This window comes from Cibotium barometz, chromosome 34 (genome assembly GCF_041138505.1).
Source record: "Cibotium barometz isolate CiBa-2024 chromosome 34, ASM4113850v1, whole genome shotgun sequence".
Taxonomy (NCBI): Eukaryota; Viridiplantae; Streptophyta; class Polypodiopsida; order Cyatheales; family Cibotiaceae; genus Cibotium; species Cibotium barometz.
In genome coordinates this window covers 33,456,441-33,474,298 of record NC_141079.1, presented here as the reverse complement: position 1 = coordinate 33,474,298, position 17,858 = coordinate 33,456,441, and the positions used below count along the sequence as shown (strand labels likewise).

The 17,858-nt window shown below is 42.5% G+C and overlaps 2 protein-coding genes across 4 annotated transcripts in view; one reads left to right on the top strand and one right to left on the bottom strand.

The window, feature by feature from the left end:
• Positions 1-17,858, bottom strand: part of LOC147618940 (putative disease resistance protein RPP1) — a 160,958-nt gene that overhangs the window by 71,374 nt on the left and 71,726 nt on the right. The gene's annotated exons all lie outside the window — the stretch shown is intronic.
• On the top strand, positions 9,169-13,241 carry LOC147618942 (uncharacterized). The gene is made up of 2 exons (XM_086774344.1): positions 9,169-10,017; positions 10,060-13,241. The coding sequence occupies exons 1-2, from the start codon at positions 9,169-9,171 to the stop codon at positions 10,753-10,755; spliced, it is 1,545 nt and encodes a 514-aa protein (XP_086630470.1). The 3' UTR covers positions 10,756-13,241.

The following is a 17,858-nucleotide window of genomic DNA, read 5'->3' as shown; positions in this document are numbered from 1 at the left end:
GAGTGCAAGTTTTTCTTGGCTTCGATGCTAGCTCCGTTTCGTACTTGTGTAGCCAGGCGACATCGTTAGCAAAGCCCGGGGGATTAGCCCAAGGTATCCCTCATACCATTGGGAGAATAAGGTTTGCCGATTGAGGGAGAGATTATGATGCTGTGTCTAGTCCTCAGGGCCCAGGCTAGTGTGGTGAATAAGCCCACCCTAGTGCGTAGACATCCCTCTGAGGGGCGGGAGGATCGAGCGACGGAGCTTGAGAGGGCGACAGGCCAACTTAAGTCCTCGCCAGCGGGTGATGTGTATGGTCCCGTAGGGTTTTGCTCAGCATGTAGGGGCTGGAAGGCCGAATTCTAGATCATCGACAGTATAAAGGAAAAGAATAAGAGAGCCGGTTTGGCTTGTATATGAGATTGATTCATGTATAAACTTTTTTTTATAAATCTTGTCTTTGGCATTATTGTACTATGGTAAAAGGCTGTTTTAACAAACCTTGTGAAAAGGGCCTTAATTAAGGAACATGTTTATTTATGTCAAACAGTGTGGTAGGATTAATTAGAAAACAAAATTAACGCGTAAGTAGGGTGGAAAGTGGGAGGATGGAATGCCCCGATGGCACCATCCTACGGACGAGTGGACCCGATTAGTCAAGTAGCTTTCCAATAGATTAAGTGAAAGCCCTAGGCTAGATAAATAGGTTATCGGGCAATTCTATTCTAGAAGACTAGGCCAGCGGTGGTTGGCTGTGCCTTGCATGGATGAGAAAAAAAGCATTGTCGCTAGGAATTAAGACTAGTAGTTGCCCAAATTATGATCAATTACCCTATGGATGATTTGATTTTTAGAAGATCACGCTCCCCCTACGGGATAGGACTAGGTCTTACCTATGAATCGTATCCTTGAATCTCTACATGGTCAAGGTGTCGATAAGTAGGAAATTTTCTCCAAGTTAAGACTTAGTGGACTATCTTAAGTGTTTTCCCTATTTTGGAAGGGGGGAACCTTACAATGTGCCAGATGAGTTGTGTACTAAGCTAGATCCAAAGGTAGAAAAATGTGTGTTTATTGGGCATTCTCTTAAGCAAAAGGGATATAGATGCTATAATCTTGCTACACGTGAATTGAGGGTAAGTAGCACAAGGATGTTGTATTTGATGAGATGAGTAGCTCGTATGCTACTGAAAAAGATGTTGTTGGGGTTGATGTAAGTGGAAATGTGCTTGGCTGCTCCTTTATAATACTAGTCCTTAAAATGTAGTTGGTACATCACATAAAGGCAAAGGGAAAGTGGTTGAGCCCCTTGGTATGCTTGATATTTTTGGAGGGGGCATTCTCTTGTTGATGGAGAGTCTAGTGGCTCTCAGAGATAAGCCTTGATGAGGAGCTTGGGATTCCAGCAATGAGAACACCTGGTGTGAAGAAGGCTATGAAAGCCATGAATGAAAAGTTACGAAGATTTGGAAGAGTTAAAAACCCTGTGTAGAGGTTGACTTATGATGGTTATGTGGCACATCACTATGCTTATATGGCAAAAGTTGTTCAAGTTGTAGAACCCACATGTTTTGATGAGACTATTGGAAATGTGTGTTGGGAGAAAGCTATGGATGAGGAGATGGATGCATTGTATGGAAATGAGACTTGGGATTTGGTGCCATTGGCAAGAAAGCTATTGGTTGTAAGTGGGTGTATAAGGTGAAACATAACAGTGATGGTAGCATAAGCAGGTACAAGGCCAGATTGGTAGCCAAAGGATATGTGCAGACACATGGCATTGATTATGAGGATACATTTTACCTAGTTGCAAAGATGGAAACTATGAGAGCTATGATTCCAGTGACTGCAAAACTAAAGGCTGGTTTTTACATCAGATGGATGTAAAAAATGCATTATTGCATGGTGACTTGCAAGAAGAAGTGTATATGGATCAGCCACCTGGTTTTGAGGATACAGGTCACCCGAAGTACGTATGTAAGCTTCATAAGGCTATGTATGGCTCAAGCAAGCTCCACGAGCATGGCATGACAAGATTGCTGAGTATCTTGTCACTATTGGTTTTCATATGGCAGATGCAAATCACTCTTTATATGTGAGCAAGAGTGATAAAGATATTATGATCATCACCATCTATGTAGATGATCTTATTGTTGGGGGTAACAACTTGGATGAGATTGAGAATGTGAAAAGTCATCTCAAAAGGAAGTTTGAGAGATGAAGGATTTGGGAGATCTATGATACTTTTTAGGAATTGAGGTGATTCGCACATCTGATATGGTATTTGGCTGCCACACACAGAGACAATATGTATTGGAAATGTTTTCCAAGTATGGGATGGCTGACTGGAAGTCAATATTAGTGCCATTAGATCAAAATAGAAAGCTTACTGCGAATGCAGGTTATGTGTTGGAGGACCCCACTATGTACAGGAAGATTGTGGGGAGTTTGATCTATGTCACGATTAGCAGGCCAAATTTGAGTTACAGTGTTGTCTTAGAGAGCCACTTTATGTAGGTTATACATATAAACCACATCTTGATAGTGTGTGACACACACTTCGGTATTTGAGGGCCCCTATTGATTATGCATTGTTTTATGTAGCAGGTGTACCATTAGAGCTATATGGGTACACAAATGCAAATTGGGAAGGTAGCATCTTAGACATGAGATCTACTAGTGGATTTATGTTTTCATTGGGGAGTGCTTTTGTGACATGGAGCAGTAAGAAGCAGCCCACAGTTGCCTTGTCAAGTACAAAGGTAGAGTACAAAGAAGCTGTGGTGGCAGCATGTGAGGTAGTTTGGTTATGCAAGCTACGTGTTGATTTGGGATTGCATGTGGAGAGAAAGGTTGTCATATATTGTGACAATCTTAGAAGTATACAGTTGGTTTAGGAACCCAGTTTTCCATGCGCAGATGAAACACATTGAGATACATTACCACTTTATTAGGGAGAGAGTCTTGGAAGGTGACATCGACTTGGCCTACATCAGCACATAGGATCAGGTTGCTAACATCTTCACAACAAAGGCTCTTGGAGCTGAGAAGCTCCGCAGATTTCGAGATATGCTTGGAGTTCATGAGCTAGAGTTGAGGGGGAGTGTTAAGATGTTTAGCTCAACATGAGCTGACACTCACGAGGCGTCTGCATGACCGTTCGACATTTATATCATTGTTAGCGTGTTCATGTTATGGACCGCTTGTATATACTCTATTATATGTGTTAGTCAATTTATCCTCTTTGTAGACCTGTTTTTTTGTGTGAAGAAGAAGAAGAATTTTCAGCCTCTCACCTTATGTGTTCTCTTCTAGGGTTTGTGTGAGTGTGTGTGTGTGCTCGTCTCGCAAGAGCTTAAGATCTCTTCTTCCCTGCATCTTTCCATCATCATGATGGTCAACGATACAAAGTTAATAATACCATACTGCGAGGAAGAGGTCTATGATGCTGAACACAAAAAGTTACAAGCTTCTTCCACGGAAGCCCCTTTATGCAATGACCTACTATCTTCCTCAACAACTGACTCTGATAAAGCATCTACTCCAACTCCATCCTCACCAACGAAGTCCAATGTCGAAACCTTGCAGTTAGCAGCTATTCCTGAAAAAGTTCCCCACACGCAACCATCTATCTCTAATAATAAGGAACTCAAAGGAAAAGCCCCGGAGCCAATGTCTCTTTATCGACAAACCTCACCAAAGGATATGGCAATATGCTCAAAAGCCTCATCATCGAATGTCACTCCACAAAAGCTTCATCAACAACAACACCATGAGTCTCAAACCTATAGCCTCAACTAATGTGAAGGAGGGCCCAAAACCTTCCAATTCCACCAAGAAGAAAAAGCACCAAGAAAAACAAATCAAGGTATTTTAATAGTATCAAAATGTGGGTGGAGAAGTAGCTACTTGTAGCACAAGGCTACTACAAAGGTGCCAATCAAATCTGGGTGCCTTCACAGTCAAAGCCTCTTCCTCAACATAGCACTTAGAGGCCAAGGAAAAATAAAAGTTCTCCACAACACCGTCTACATAAGCCTTTGCGAGTTCCTCAAACAACTCCAATAAGTCAACCAGTGTGGGTACCAAAAAGATTATTGCAAGGACAAGGGTAATACCAAAGCTTGGATTCCCAATAGCATCAAAAAGTCCCCTAAGCCTATACAAAGAAAGAAACATCAGCACTAAAGGCATCAGCCACCAATTTATAATGTTCATCAAAGATGGGTGCCTGTGAACGTGCTTCAACAACAAAGGTATTATGATGGTAATACCTTCATATGGCTACCAAAATCGAACAAAGTGAAGAAAGTCTCACTAGTGACTTCAACCCCAACAGTTTCATCTAAAGTTCGACAAGAATGGAAACTCAAGCAACACCAAACAAGCCACTCAACAAATACACAAGAGCTTGCATGTCCATTCAAACCTAGTGGAAACCAACCAGAAGTTGTATCTACCACCTCGACAACACTTGCGCCAAAAATTCAAGATTCCATTCCCACGTCTACAAATAGAGACTTATGGGCGCATCAAAGACAAACTCACAATGCTCTTTTCACCCCTCTAGATCTGAAGCATAACTGTAGAAGCTACGCATGGCAGACATAAGCACCTATTCTCTAAAATAGGGAATAGACACAAGAACCGTTGATCACAAGAAGGTGGTAGCAAAAAGAGAGAGAGAGAGAGAGAGAGAGAGAGAGAGAGAGAGAGATAGATAGAGATCGAGAGAGAGAGAGAGAGAGAGAGAGAGAGAGAGAGAGAAACACTAGGGTGTCACACATATGGCCTACCTAAAAAAGGTAAAATATCAGAAGTAACTCCTAATGATCATGTCAATAGACAATACAATTTTGTTAAGCTTATAGCCAAAGCCTCATCAAGACAACTTCCAGGTACATCTTTGGTGGATGGGGGAGCATGGTGGGCAAAAGCCTGGTCAATGCTACAACCCATCACCTCGAACTTTCCTTCAAATTGCAAACCTCTCCCCAAACACAATTCTTCACAGCGCATGATCTCCAATCCTTAGTGAAGATATATATATTAGCCTTGCAAGTCAACGTAATTCTTTCAATCCTTACCAAACAAGTGGCTACTTCAACACAAAGCACTTCAATAAGAGTCTATATGACTCAATTCTTGTACTTCATGTATATCTGCTTTAGAAGAGCACTTAAATATACATAAAAATATAAAAAGCACATGGGAAGAAGCATGCAAGAACATGCCCTACTCAACAACATTTAACAAGAATCCTGCCACACATAGGGACATCATCGAAGACCAATTTCTTCAAATGATGAATGTCACTTCAATGAATCAAATGAGGAACTGAGAAACACAATCTCATTCTGATGATTTTGTCTACGTTCCTCCGAATCCTTACTTCTCTTCTCCCCCATCATTAACATCTCTTAGCTTTCCCACTAACACAAATCACATGTAACCTAGCTTATGACTGCCAAAAACAAAGTGAGCAAAAAAAAACCATGCTCACAAAAACATAAAAATGCAATCATTCGCAAAACACCCACCCCCCAAACCCGTTATAAATTCCCAATAAACCACTAACCTTTTCATTTACTAACAAGCCCTTCTTATTTGTTAACCCATGGCGGACATGGCGACGTACTATATTTTACATCATTAATTTAAATATTCTGAGTCATGGGCCGGGCTTGTCGGCACCATATGTTAAGGATGAAGGGATTGGGTGATCGCCGATGAGAGGCGCACCTTGGATATCAGTAGGATAAGGGTTAGGATCGACCGGCCATGTATGGGCGCCCAAGTGTGAACGGCCAAGTCACCTATAAGAGTCAAATGTAACCCTAAAATCCTCATTCTCATGTGTTGTGAATAGAAGAGTGCTCTTGCCTTATCTCCTTGTTTTCCTTCTCCTGCGTGTGTGTGAGAGAGAGAGAGAGAGTGAGAGAGCGATCGAGCGCACTGTGTAGCGGCACGGCGAGGCGGCGGAGAGGCGGTAGAGCGGCGACGGCGGCTCCTCCTTCACGGCTGCGACGCGGGAATCCTTCAAGGCAGCAGTTAAGCGGTGAGTGACACACCTTTTGCATTCTGTTTTGAGCTTGCCTTCCTGGTTGTATGCTTGCAGCCATTCGTGGCTCGCATACGGTGTTCGGTAAGTCCCCAGCTACGACCTGTGCGGCAAAAGCGCACATTTTTGGCGCCGCTGCCGGGGAGTTGCCCTGCACCAAGCTCCAGTTTGCAGCTTAAGCTGCTGCGTGAAGTTTAATCTACACTGTAGGAAAGCGACTGTGTGTTTGTTGTTGAGGTGTTTCTGTGTTTTGCAATCTGTTTCTGCAATTTGTCTTCTGCACTTCTGTTATTTTTCCGCTCTGCGTGTGGGCGTGCGTTCTGTTATCTGGTTTCTGTGTGTGATAGGGATTTCTGAATCCCCAGAGATCTGTGCTGTGTGCGAACTGCGCCGCGGCGCAGGCTAAAGGCTGAACCGCAAAGGAACCCTAGAAAACTTATCTCAAAAAAAAAACAGAAAACAAAAATTTTCAAAAAAAAAATTTTAAAAATCAAAAATTAAATTTTATTTCCAAAGAAGAAACCAAACATGTGAAGAGGAAAGATTTTTCAATTGAAAAAAAAAAGTTGAAAAGAAAGAACCCCAATTGACCCACGACCACGCCCACGCCCACGGCCACGGCCCCGGCCCCGGCCCCGGCCCCGGCCTCGGTCTTTTGATATATATATATAGGAGAGTGAGCCTCCATAGCTTTCTCTCAAGTGAGAGCTTATGGGAAGTTGTGCCCTATATGTAGCCCACTCCCCAAGGAGTAAAGTGAGTATGTGGGATAAAGCCCTCACCCTTTCCTCCACAAGCAAATAGGCTTTTGCCCCTTCCCCCCAAGGGAAACGGACTGTTTTGAGGACTACAGGAGCTCTAGATAGGCGAACACGGTGCTGTAAAGCACACTAGGATCCTTTGAACGATACGCTCGTTTCGAGCTATCATACGCCCTAGTCCAAGTTCGACCGTAAGTAAGGGGGTCAAAAACGGGTTAAAAACAACACAAAAACAAGTAAAAACGGGGTGCGAAACACCTAAGAAACCACTTGTGTGAGTTTCAAGGGTAGTTACCAACGCACGTAGGGTACCCACGTCACATGCATCTACGTTCTGGTCGGGTACTAGAGCCGGAACCACTAGAAAGTGTATCAGTCTACGCAGGCTCACACCATCCCTCCACGTTGGCATCTTGGCCTTCGGCTGGAACCCAAGGGAGTGCAACCCAAGATCCACGAATAGTGGATAGTGACTCATCCTCTGACTCAGAAGCCATGGAAGGGCACCCTACCAAGAACCCTGAGGAGACAAGCCAAAACATGCCAGTGTGGGCCCCACAACCCGGATCTAGCATGTTTAGTCGTCTAATAGAGACCTTTAGTAGAGCTACACGCTCTGAACATGCGACAAGCGAAGTAAATGAGGAAGGAGGGGTAGTAGATTCGCCATTCACATCTTATGTGGACCCTACCCTCCCAAAGAGTGTCCATGTGGATATTCTACCTACTTCGTTTAATGAGGGCCCTACTGAGCTACCAACTTCCGATGCTCTTCCTAAAGTAGAGGTCCCTAGAAGCCAACCCATAAGAAGTGACATTGCGTCCACTTCAAGAGAACCATTTGGCACACCAAGTCTAGATGGGATATTTCTCAATGAAAATTGGGAATATGATCTACACACAGAGACTCTAACCGACCTATACACAGGTTACACATACCATGTAGGTTGGTTAGAAGTCCTACGATCTACATCTAGCGCCACTAATCTAGAGGAGCAACAACACATGATATGTGAGGTGATTCATAGAATTATCCAGATTGAGAGGCAAAATAGGGGAGTGGACCTAGTTTCCACTGGCCCTATGAGGTTTTTGGATACGGGCAAGGCCAAACAACCAACCCTATCACAATTGGAGACTCCCTCGGTGAGTCCCATAGACCCTTCATATGTTGTTTCGCCTGGAGTCTCAATGCAGGTTGAGCCCACGAGTAGCAACTTTAGCTTTCCAACCTTGGCTCAACTTTCCATTAGGGAATCCGCAATGCCTACCCCAATGATGAGCATAGCTGAAAGTGCACCTGTTATTACCGCTGTAGTTAGTACGACACCGCTACCTAGTGGAACAGTACCTACAACAGTGCGTGCCAGTGCCTATCGACCCTATGTACCTATCGCTACTCATGCTCAGGTAGCTCCTACGCCTCCTAGTATGCCAATGGCGTATGCTCCACGACCGCTTTATCATAACCATTATCCAAGAGGAGCTGGACCTAGCCACATATCATATCCTACGTCATTTGCCAACCTACTTAGACCAACGCCAACTCCTATCAGCCAGGCTATCCCAGAAGTGCTTCCCCCAACTATGCCTGCTCACCTAGGTGATCTCGCAGCGTTTGCTCAGACGATCGGACGATCTATTGCGGAAAACATGCGGAGTATGCCTGAGAGAGAACCTAGAAGCAAGGCAGTACAAGTGGCTAAGCTCACTCAAAACTTCAGTGGTAACGAGGATGTTAGGAAGCACATTGAAGTCTTTGAACACGTGTGTGATTCCTTGGAAGAACACAATGAGCTGCATAAGTGCAAAGCCTTAGGCTTAACCTTGAGTGGGAAGGCCGGAGATTGGTATCGAACCTTAAGGGTTGAAGAGCGCACTCACTACCCCACTCTCAAGAGACTGTTCTTAAAGGAATACATACGTGAGGGTGTGCTTTGGGGAGTAGCATCTCAACTCCAAAAAGCTGAACGCGAGGAAGGGGAGTCAGTGAGAGACTTTATAAGTCGATTGAAGCATCTAAATTCTCGCTGCACTCCCGATGAACGCTTTAATAACAACCAACTCCTCGATAGATTCATCCGAGGATTGCGCCACGAGGACATTTACAATGGCCTAGTCATTAGAGGTCTTACAACGTGAGAAGCACTCATGCCGTGGGAATTTGTCATTCCTAGTCTTCGTGTTGCTACTCAAGAGGGTTGGGATGGTAATCCCTTAGTAGAGCGTCTATATATCCTTGAGCGGCTAAACGAAGAAAGACAATTGGCTGTATACAATGCCCTTGTGGAGAAGGATAGAAGGAAAAAATGGTTTGATCGCCATCTAAAGGACAAGGACATCAAGGTTGGGGATAAAGTCCTGATGTATGGAGTGCGAAACGAAAAGAAGAAGCTCAAATATGCTGGTAAGGGACCATATAGAGTATGTGAAATTACCCCGCAAGGTACCATCAGAGTGGAGACTCTCGACGGAGTTGAAACCATTGGATTCCTTAATGGGAGTAAATTCAAACGATACTATGACCCCCTGAGCCAGGAGGAGTTACATGCAATCCATCAAAAGAAGGCAGCTAAAGAACAAGCTGAGCTTAAAAAGATACAAGCGAGAGTCGAAGCCAAAGAACGTCAACAGCGTGCTAGGAGACAACGAGAAGCCAACTTGGGAATTACGCAAGTATTTTTCGAGGAAGCAGAAGAGGATGCACTGGGATCTGACCCACCTCTAAGATACCCGATTGAGTTACAGAGTCCTTACGGGGAGGTGTTGTACAATGCATTATTGGATACAGGAGCTCAACACAATTTGCTATCATATGGCGTGTGGTGTCAACTGGGAAAACCACCTCTATCCAAGAGTTCTATCCAAGTTCAAGGAATCAACAAGAAGAAAACCCCTGTCTCAGGAATTCTGCACACTCCGGTTGCCTATGACAAGGGAACCATAATTCAAAGCTTTTTGGTTATGCCAGCTGGCACCATGGAAGGGACTGTAATCTTAGGGCGCAAATGGATGATGGCCACCAAGTGCAATATCGATTGGGCGACCAGACAAGTCACAACGCAAGAACCAACACTGACCGCTCAAAATCCCGCACCTAAGTCATCCACTCAAATATTAGATAATGAAAAATCACAAAGTCCAGTGGCAAAACCATCTTCGGTTGTTTGCCATCCCTCTAAAGCTTCAACGCCAAGAGTGGAAACAGGCAAGGTGGTCTCTAAAGCTTCAACGCCAAGAGTGGAAACAGGCAAGGTGGTCTCTAAAGCTCCGCTTACTCTGCCAAAAAACACATACAAATGGGTCCCAAAAGCTTCGTTAATAGCTACTTCCCCTGCTCAATCTCATTCAGCTACCAAGAAGCCTCGTAAAAGGAAAGAAGCTCCGAGAAAGGGCAATGTGACATCACGATGGATCCCTAAAAAATTACTAGTAGCCCAAGGGTACTACGAGGGAAATGACCAGATTTGGGTCCCTAAACATAAGCTAAATCCCTCTACATCACCTGTGAAACCTTGCAAAACAATTGTTGCCACCCCAACGATAATTCAAGATCGTGGTAAGGGAAAGGTAACAGAGTGCTCCGCACCACTTCTTCCAGAGTTAGTTTGGATTCCCAAACGATATCGATCATTACCATCTAGCTCAGGAAGGGGGGAGCCACATGAAGCTTCTAGCTCCTCATGCCAGGCACACACTCATATAGAAGTTTCTACATGCTCTACACCTACTCTTGCCAACACCCCACAAAAAACCGATGAGTCTACGTCTCCCCTTGTAATAGTATCGTCGGAAACCATTTCCTCCATTCGTCAATGGGAGCGTACACTACCATCTCTACAATTGGATGTGGCCACAAGGGTCATAAAAAGCTATCTGCTCACATCCCAACCTATGACCCGCTGGACAAATTGGTTCCAAGAGGCTGCAACGTCATTGCAAATAATATGATCCACCCAAGGAAAGGGGGAGCATGTACTCACGCTCGACATTCTAATGCTTCTTCCTTAGCCTTCTCCCCTGACCATGTAATTGCCAAATTCAAGGGGATGTATATATATAGCTTCATACACAGAAAAACATAGAAAAGAAAAACAAAAAATAGTAAAAAGAGCAAGAGCACAAAAACAAGAGAAATATCTGTATACAATCAAGAACTAGATTGTCCTGTCACATAAACCTACTGATGCTATATCTGTGTTTGCAGATATGGCAGATGCCCGATCATCATACACTTCATCCACTCCTACCTTTGGTGAGAGGTATCATCTGTACCTTTCTCAGATATTCCACATGTGCTATCCTGTATTTGAAACTGAATGGGATCATATAGATGTACTAGCCAGAGAGGAAAATGTTGAGGAATTAGAATGGCTAATTCGCCTATTGACCATGACTGACCCCTACTCCGTAGAGGACATATCCCCGATAGCCCAATGCTTTCCTTTCCCACAAGATGACTATCCTCGCATGGTTATATTCTTGATGAGTCTATGTGGATGGGAAAATGAAAAGGAAATATCTGACAATGATGAATGGACGGATGAAACTCATGGCACTACTGAGGTTGACTTTATTTGTTTGGATGATGCGGATAGAGGCTTAGCCTTAGGGCTAGAGCCAGGACTCTACAACATCCTCTTACCATATCCTCAGTAGTAGTGTGGTGACTGGTAGGTAGGTTAGCGTTTCCAAGTTTTTTCTAGTTCAGTTTCCTTAAACAAGTCTTGAAATTTTCACACTGATGTGCCTCTCGAGGTATAGTGCTTGTTAGTTGATTGTACAGGTTAAAAACTTTGAGGTGGGTTCGCTTACAAGTCTAGAGACTGCCGCAACGTTCATCAAAATATATCTACATCAAATTGCAAGCTGTCTCGTCAAATCAAGGAGATCTCCAATTACAGGTGTAATTCTTCCATACCCACTCTCTTTCGTTTTTACTGTTCAATCAATTGCATAAACTATAATGTATGACCACATGGAAATTGTCAATGTACTACTTAGTTTTTGAAGTTACTTGCATGCTAGTGTAAATCATTAATGAGCTTAACTTTATTGGAAATATTCCTAGGCAGCATGACGTCTTTAGTTAACCTTGGAATACGATTGTCTTAGGTCTAGGGTCAAACCATCTTAATGTTTGAACACCTGGCTGTGTGTGTGTTGACCTCTAGGACATAGCTTTTACCCCTTGTCGAAAGGATGTAAGAACACATTTTAGTTCAGGAGCGAAGATCAAAAGAAATAAAATTTAAAAAAAAAAAACAAGCCTACAATAAATGGCAATACAAGTCTATGATGTGCTTCAATGTTGGCCTATCGCCTTATTGACACTTGGTAGGCGAGGAGTATTCTACTCCAAACCGATGCCTTGGTTGGTAGGGGGTAGCCTTGCCTAAAGTGAGCTAATAGATTCCTGGATAATGCCTTGTGTTAAACATGGTACCAGGATCGATGTTAGTTTTGCCTTAGGAAGGTCGCCATTGTGTACAAATTGTCACGTGCATTTAAAAAAAAAAAAATAAAGGCAAAAGGCTCCTGTAACTCTGATGTTTCTTGTGTCCCTAGACGCGTGGTATTAACTTGTTCTTAGAGTAGACACAGTGTGGTCATCTGTTTATTTATTAAGCTTGGTTATTTTCCTTCACTTAGGCCAGTTATATAAACCTTGATTAACCTTTGACACCTTGCTAACTCTTGAATTCCTTTCAATAATTTTAAACTCCTATTAATTTGCTACACTTACTCATTCATGTGACCCTTAAACTAAGTTCTCATAAGCAATATCCATTGTGGTCTAACATGCTTGAATTTATACACTTTATATCTTTTGAATTCAAGCATACTTTCACTCTTTTCCCTGTTTTGCAGACGATCTACCACAACACCCTCTCGAGCTTACCATACCATAGCTTCCGAGGACGGAATCTACATCAGGAAGGGGGGCATGTTAACCCATGGCGGACATGGCGACGTACTATATTTTACATCATTAATTTAAATATTCTGAGTCATGGGCCGGGCTTGTCGGCACCATATGTTAAGGATGAAGGGATTGGGTGATCGCCGATGAGAGGCGCACCTTGGATATCAGTAGGATAAGGGTTAGGATCGGCCGGCCATGTATGGGCGCCCAAGTGTGAACGGCCAAGTCACCTATAAGAGTCAAATGTAACCCTAAAATCCTCATTCTCATGTGTTGTGAATAGAAGAGTGCTCTTGCCTTATCTCCTTGTTTTCCTTCTCCTGCGTGTGTGTGAGAGAGAGAGAGAGAGTGAGAGAGCGATCGAGCGCACTGTGTAGCGGCACGGCGAGGCGGCGGAGAGGCGGTAGAGCGGCGACGGCGGCTCCTCCTTCACGGCTGCGACGCGGGAATCCTTCAAGGCAGCAGTTAAGCGGTGAGTGACACACCTTTTGCATTCTGTTTTGAGCTTGCCTTCCTGGTTGTATGCTTGCAGCCATTCGTGGCTCACATACGGTGTTCGGTAAGTCCCCAGCTACGACCTGTGCGGCAAAAGCGCACATTATTCCTTCCGGAGGAACAAAAGACCATTGAACAATCAACATCAAAGCCATCTACAAGCATGTCAATTCTCCCCACATAAAGGTTTTCAACGTGATCACAAGGACGCAATTGCCATCAAGAAGGGAAGAATGTTAACCCATTTCTAGGGTTAATAAGAGCTACTACCATTATCTTATATCAAAAGGAGTTAAGGTAATTATTATGAATATAAAAGTAGTTGATATGTAATAGTATTAGGCCTCTTATGAGCCTAAAGTGCTTGGCCCGGCATAGTTTAAGTGAGTGTGAACACTTATGGCCATGTATATAAGTGAATTTCTCTCATAATACAATATACTCTCCCATTGTGCAATGGATTCTTGCTCTTGCCAATCCTCTTGTTAATCTCCCTCTCTAATGCATGCTAGTGAGTGTGTGTGAGTAATGTGAGGTGAGAGGAGGGATGAGTTCATGTAGTGCAACATGGCGGTGTGACAACGCTCGTGGGAGGCACGGTAAAATTGCTTCTTAAGGAGTTGTATGTCTTGGAGACCTCAAGGGTTACGAACTTGGCCATTAGAAAGATCCTCATGAAAGTTGCAGTTCACCAGGTAATCTTTTGTTGGATATGTTTCAAGGGGGGTTAGGGTGAGCCATAACAAATATATATGTCTCCTCTGGTATACGAGGAAACGGTCTAAGTACATCCTCACTGTGATATGGCATGGATACTATAGGTAAGTGAGCCATGAGGAGCTAAGTTGTCTAGAAAATCACCCACCATGCTCTAGAAAGGCCAAGGAATCAATAACATTATTTCATAGAATGAGGATGTAAGTGCGCACAAGTTCTTGCCCTCCTCCCCTGCTCTACAAGTTGTTTCTATGCATTTCTTACTTGATAAGGTCCTCCCACTAGGTAAACTACACTTATGTCTTCATGTCATTGTGGTGTCTCTCCTACCATGGATTGCAGCAGTCCTATCCCATAGTACCTAAAACAGGTTCTACAGTGCCAGCATAAGTAGGATGCTACATACATGTGATGCTTATCATAGGTAAAACATGGTGCAAGGAGATGAAACTGTAGGTACAATAGGTCCACAAAGGTGGCACCACAACATCGCTCCCCTAATGGTGCATAAAATTAGCATGAGTGGGTTTGGAAAAAGGAGGAATAGTTAGTATCCCTTGATGGTACCATTGCAGACAATCCGGGTCCAGGATAGGGTCACTCATATCAATCCACATAAAGTACATGCTCACGGCTTGTAGTCATAGCAGAGTCGTACTTCATTCTCTTATTTCGACATGTGCTCTTTCTCATCATCATTTTTTTTAAAATTATGATTAGTCAAATTTTTAGTATGCACATAGGTGCTATATTGTTGTACATGTAGTGCAAGCTATATTGTCATCATGGGTTGGCTTTTTTCAATAGGCTCCCTCTTGATATGGCCATAAAAATTATCGGGGAGAAAACGTGAAGGGTGAAAGTAATGATATTAGCATAAGTCCCCCCTTCCTGATTTCTATCATACCTTGACCTTGCGGAAGGTATTGTAGGTTTTTTGTAACCATCCCTTCCAATTGTGCTCCATCAGTGTTTGTTGGCTACTAGGAGTGCCCTTTGTTACTTGTTATGGAATGTCAATTTCCATCTTTAATGGCGATAAAGGGCTCTCATAAGATCGGATGGAGCTTATGGGTTCTCCCTTATAGATGAGCAATGGAGTTGACATGACAAGGAAATTTGTACTTGCAAAGTGGGTCAAATGGGGTTGGGGTTTGGATACCCAACAATGGTTTTGTAACATTTTGTGGTGTAGAAGCTTCACCATCAATCACCATGTCTCATGTGATAAGGTTTCTCTTTGGGATCCAAACTTATTTGGGAATTTGTGGTAAAGGTTCTTTTACAATATTTTTCCCTTTATTGGTATTTAAGATATTAAAGCCTTTATCCATCACTGATTTGTAAGCGAAATGGTAAGATTAGTGGTATACATTTATATTTTGGTATCCAAATATAATGGTTACTCTCATAGTAGCCTTGAGCTTTCAATAAGCATTTGGGTATACATTTTGGGGTAGCTTGTAATTTGGACGTTGTGCACCGATTATTTTTTTGAGGCCCTCTTTGTTTTGTTGGTTGAGGTGGTACAGATGGAGAAATTCTAGGAACCCATTTCAAGGTAGCTTTGGGTTGCCATGTTTTTGTAGCTCGTCATATCTAGTCGTCCTTTTGACATGCAAGTATTTTTCTTGTGAGGTAAAAGAATCCAGAGTTCCTTGAATAGTGGATGCTAAAGTGAAGGGGGTTTCCGTAGATTTTGTGAATATTGAAGCTTGCTTCTTGTTGGCGACTCTCGATAATAGTGAGAGGTGGTACAAGTTTATGGTAGAATGTTCATCCCCGTAGCTTTTGTTGAGATATCGAGCTCAACTAGTGCTATGGCACACATTGATGACCCGCCTGGGTGATAGCTTCCGCATCTACACCACACTGGCATGGTTGGTGAGACTATGAGTGATATACGACCAGTGGGATGACAGGCTGTGTGACAGCCATTTTGGATTACTAGAGACTGGCATGGTTATAGAGGCAAACTACCCAAAGAAGGCGAAGCTAAGCAGTTATCCGAAGACGAGGGTAAACAGTTTCCCAAAGAAAGCCCCAAAAAGGAGGGGAGTCTCTTTAATAAGGAAGACAAATAGTTGAAGCGAAAAAGAAGACTTTTTTAAAAGTCTTTTTCCACTTGTATTGAGAATAATTTTTATTACAATTTGCATTACTTTGACTTTTTCTCCTTCTCAATCACCATCCTACATAAAGACACTTTATTTAGCATGATGAGTGTTTATAATATATTGATGTTAATAACAATGACTATTTCTGTGTTGTATAAACTAACCTAATTTTTAAAAATTTCATTGTATTGTTGCATTTGCCTTTGGTATAATGTGTTGAAAATCTCTCATCATGCATTTGTTTTTGTTTTTCTACCAATATGTCGAGTTGTACAAAAATGCCTTGAGTATTCCATGTAGCAAGAGGCTCCTCACAAAGTATGGACCATGTGCAAACAAAATATGCTTCACCTATAAAAAATATATTAATAATAATTTTATATTATATTAATTAGTCAATGTATGAATTACATGAAGCAAAAACTCTTACTAGGTAGGAGGTTATGTTCTTATTCTCCCAGCAGCTACAATTGTTTCCACAAGCGTCTTGATTGTTGTTTCAAACTGACTTGCTTAATCACCTTCAGTCGTTTGCTTATGTAAGAGTTTTATAAAGTTATCAAGCTCTATCCAAACCCTCATACAAAGTTTTATCATCCTTGGATCACTAGCTTGGTTAGTTGTGTGCTCACATAGAGAATTCCAACATTCCCATACTGTTGTAACTTGTTTGTTTTCATAGTTTGACAAGAACCTCCTAGCTTTGGCTCCTCCCATTAACACATCTGCCAAAACATCACCAGTGGTGATTTCTTGTCATCCTTTTTAAGTTGCACATGTCCACCATGAAATCCCATGTTAGAGAGTAAAATCTCACATTGCGCTAAACATGCATCTGATAACTCTGATGGCAAAATGGAATGAGCATAGTCAAGATGAAGCTTTAATAGCTTATCCAATATTCTAATTTTTGCATGTAAACTACAAATGTGAACTCTCTCTAGCTTTATAGGAAGTATGGGATCCTCAAGCACAATACATGGTTCACCCTTAAATTTGGCTATTTTGTTGACTTTCCCTTGCTCCTAGTCTTTGATTTCCCTTTAGCCTTGGTCTGGTCTTTATCACCAGTTACTTGCTTTATCTTGTCTCTAGATGGCGACTTTGTACAATCCATTGTAGGGTTGTACCAATCCGGACTGTTTATTCTTGCCATGCAATAGAGGCATGGGTTTGCACATCTAGGACCACCACACTCCCCATATATGCACTTCAATGCTTTCAAGTCAGCACTCATGTACCGCTCAACTATAAAGTTTCCTACCCCATCCACCACAATCATCTCTCCTTTATTATGAGCATCAATGATGCTTGGAATTTTTGTGTGCCAAAACAACCATTTGAGAGTATCATGACTCTCATCTAGCACTACAGCCACCCCTATGTACCATAGTTCCATCTCTGACTGTGTGCTATGTAATGGCTAGTCTTCCTTACCTTGGGAATAATTTAAATCTTTGTTTGTCAGCCCTATACTGATTCTTTCCATTTTTTGATGTTTGAAAATTTGTGCCTCATCAAGCTTGATAACAAAAATAAGAGTACCCTCACAATCCTCTATTGTGCACTGATAGAACTTCACCATGGCTGATTGGACCCTTCTAACATCTGTAAATATGTTATTATACATGTCGTAGCTAATTGATTTTTTTTTTTGGAGTTCATTAAACCATCAATGTGTTTGTATTCACCTATGAACCCTAGAATAGCCAAAATTTTTTAGTGTCATGCCATTGCTACGGTATGTGGTTGGGGTAAGCCGAACACACGAAGATGATAAGGCCTCATACCTTGGATGA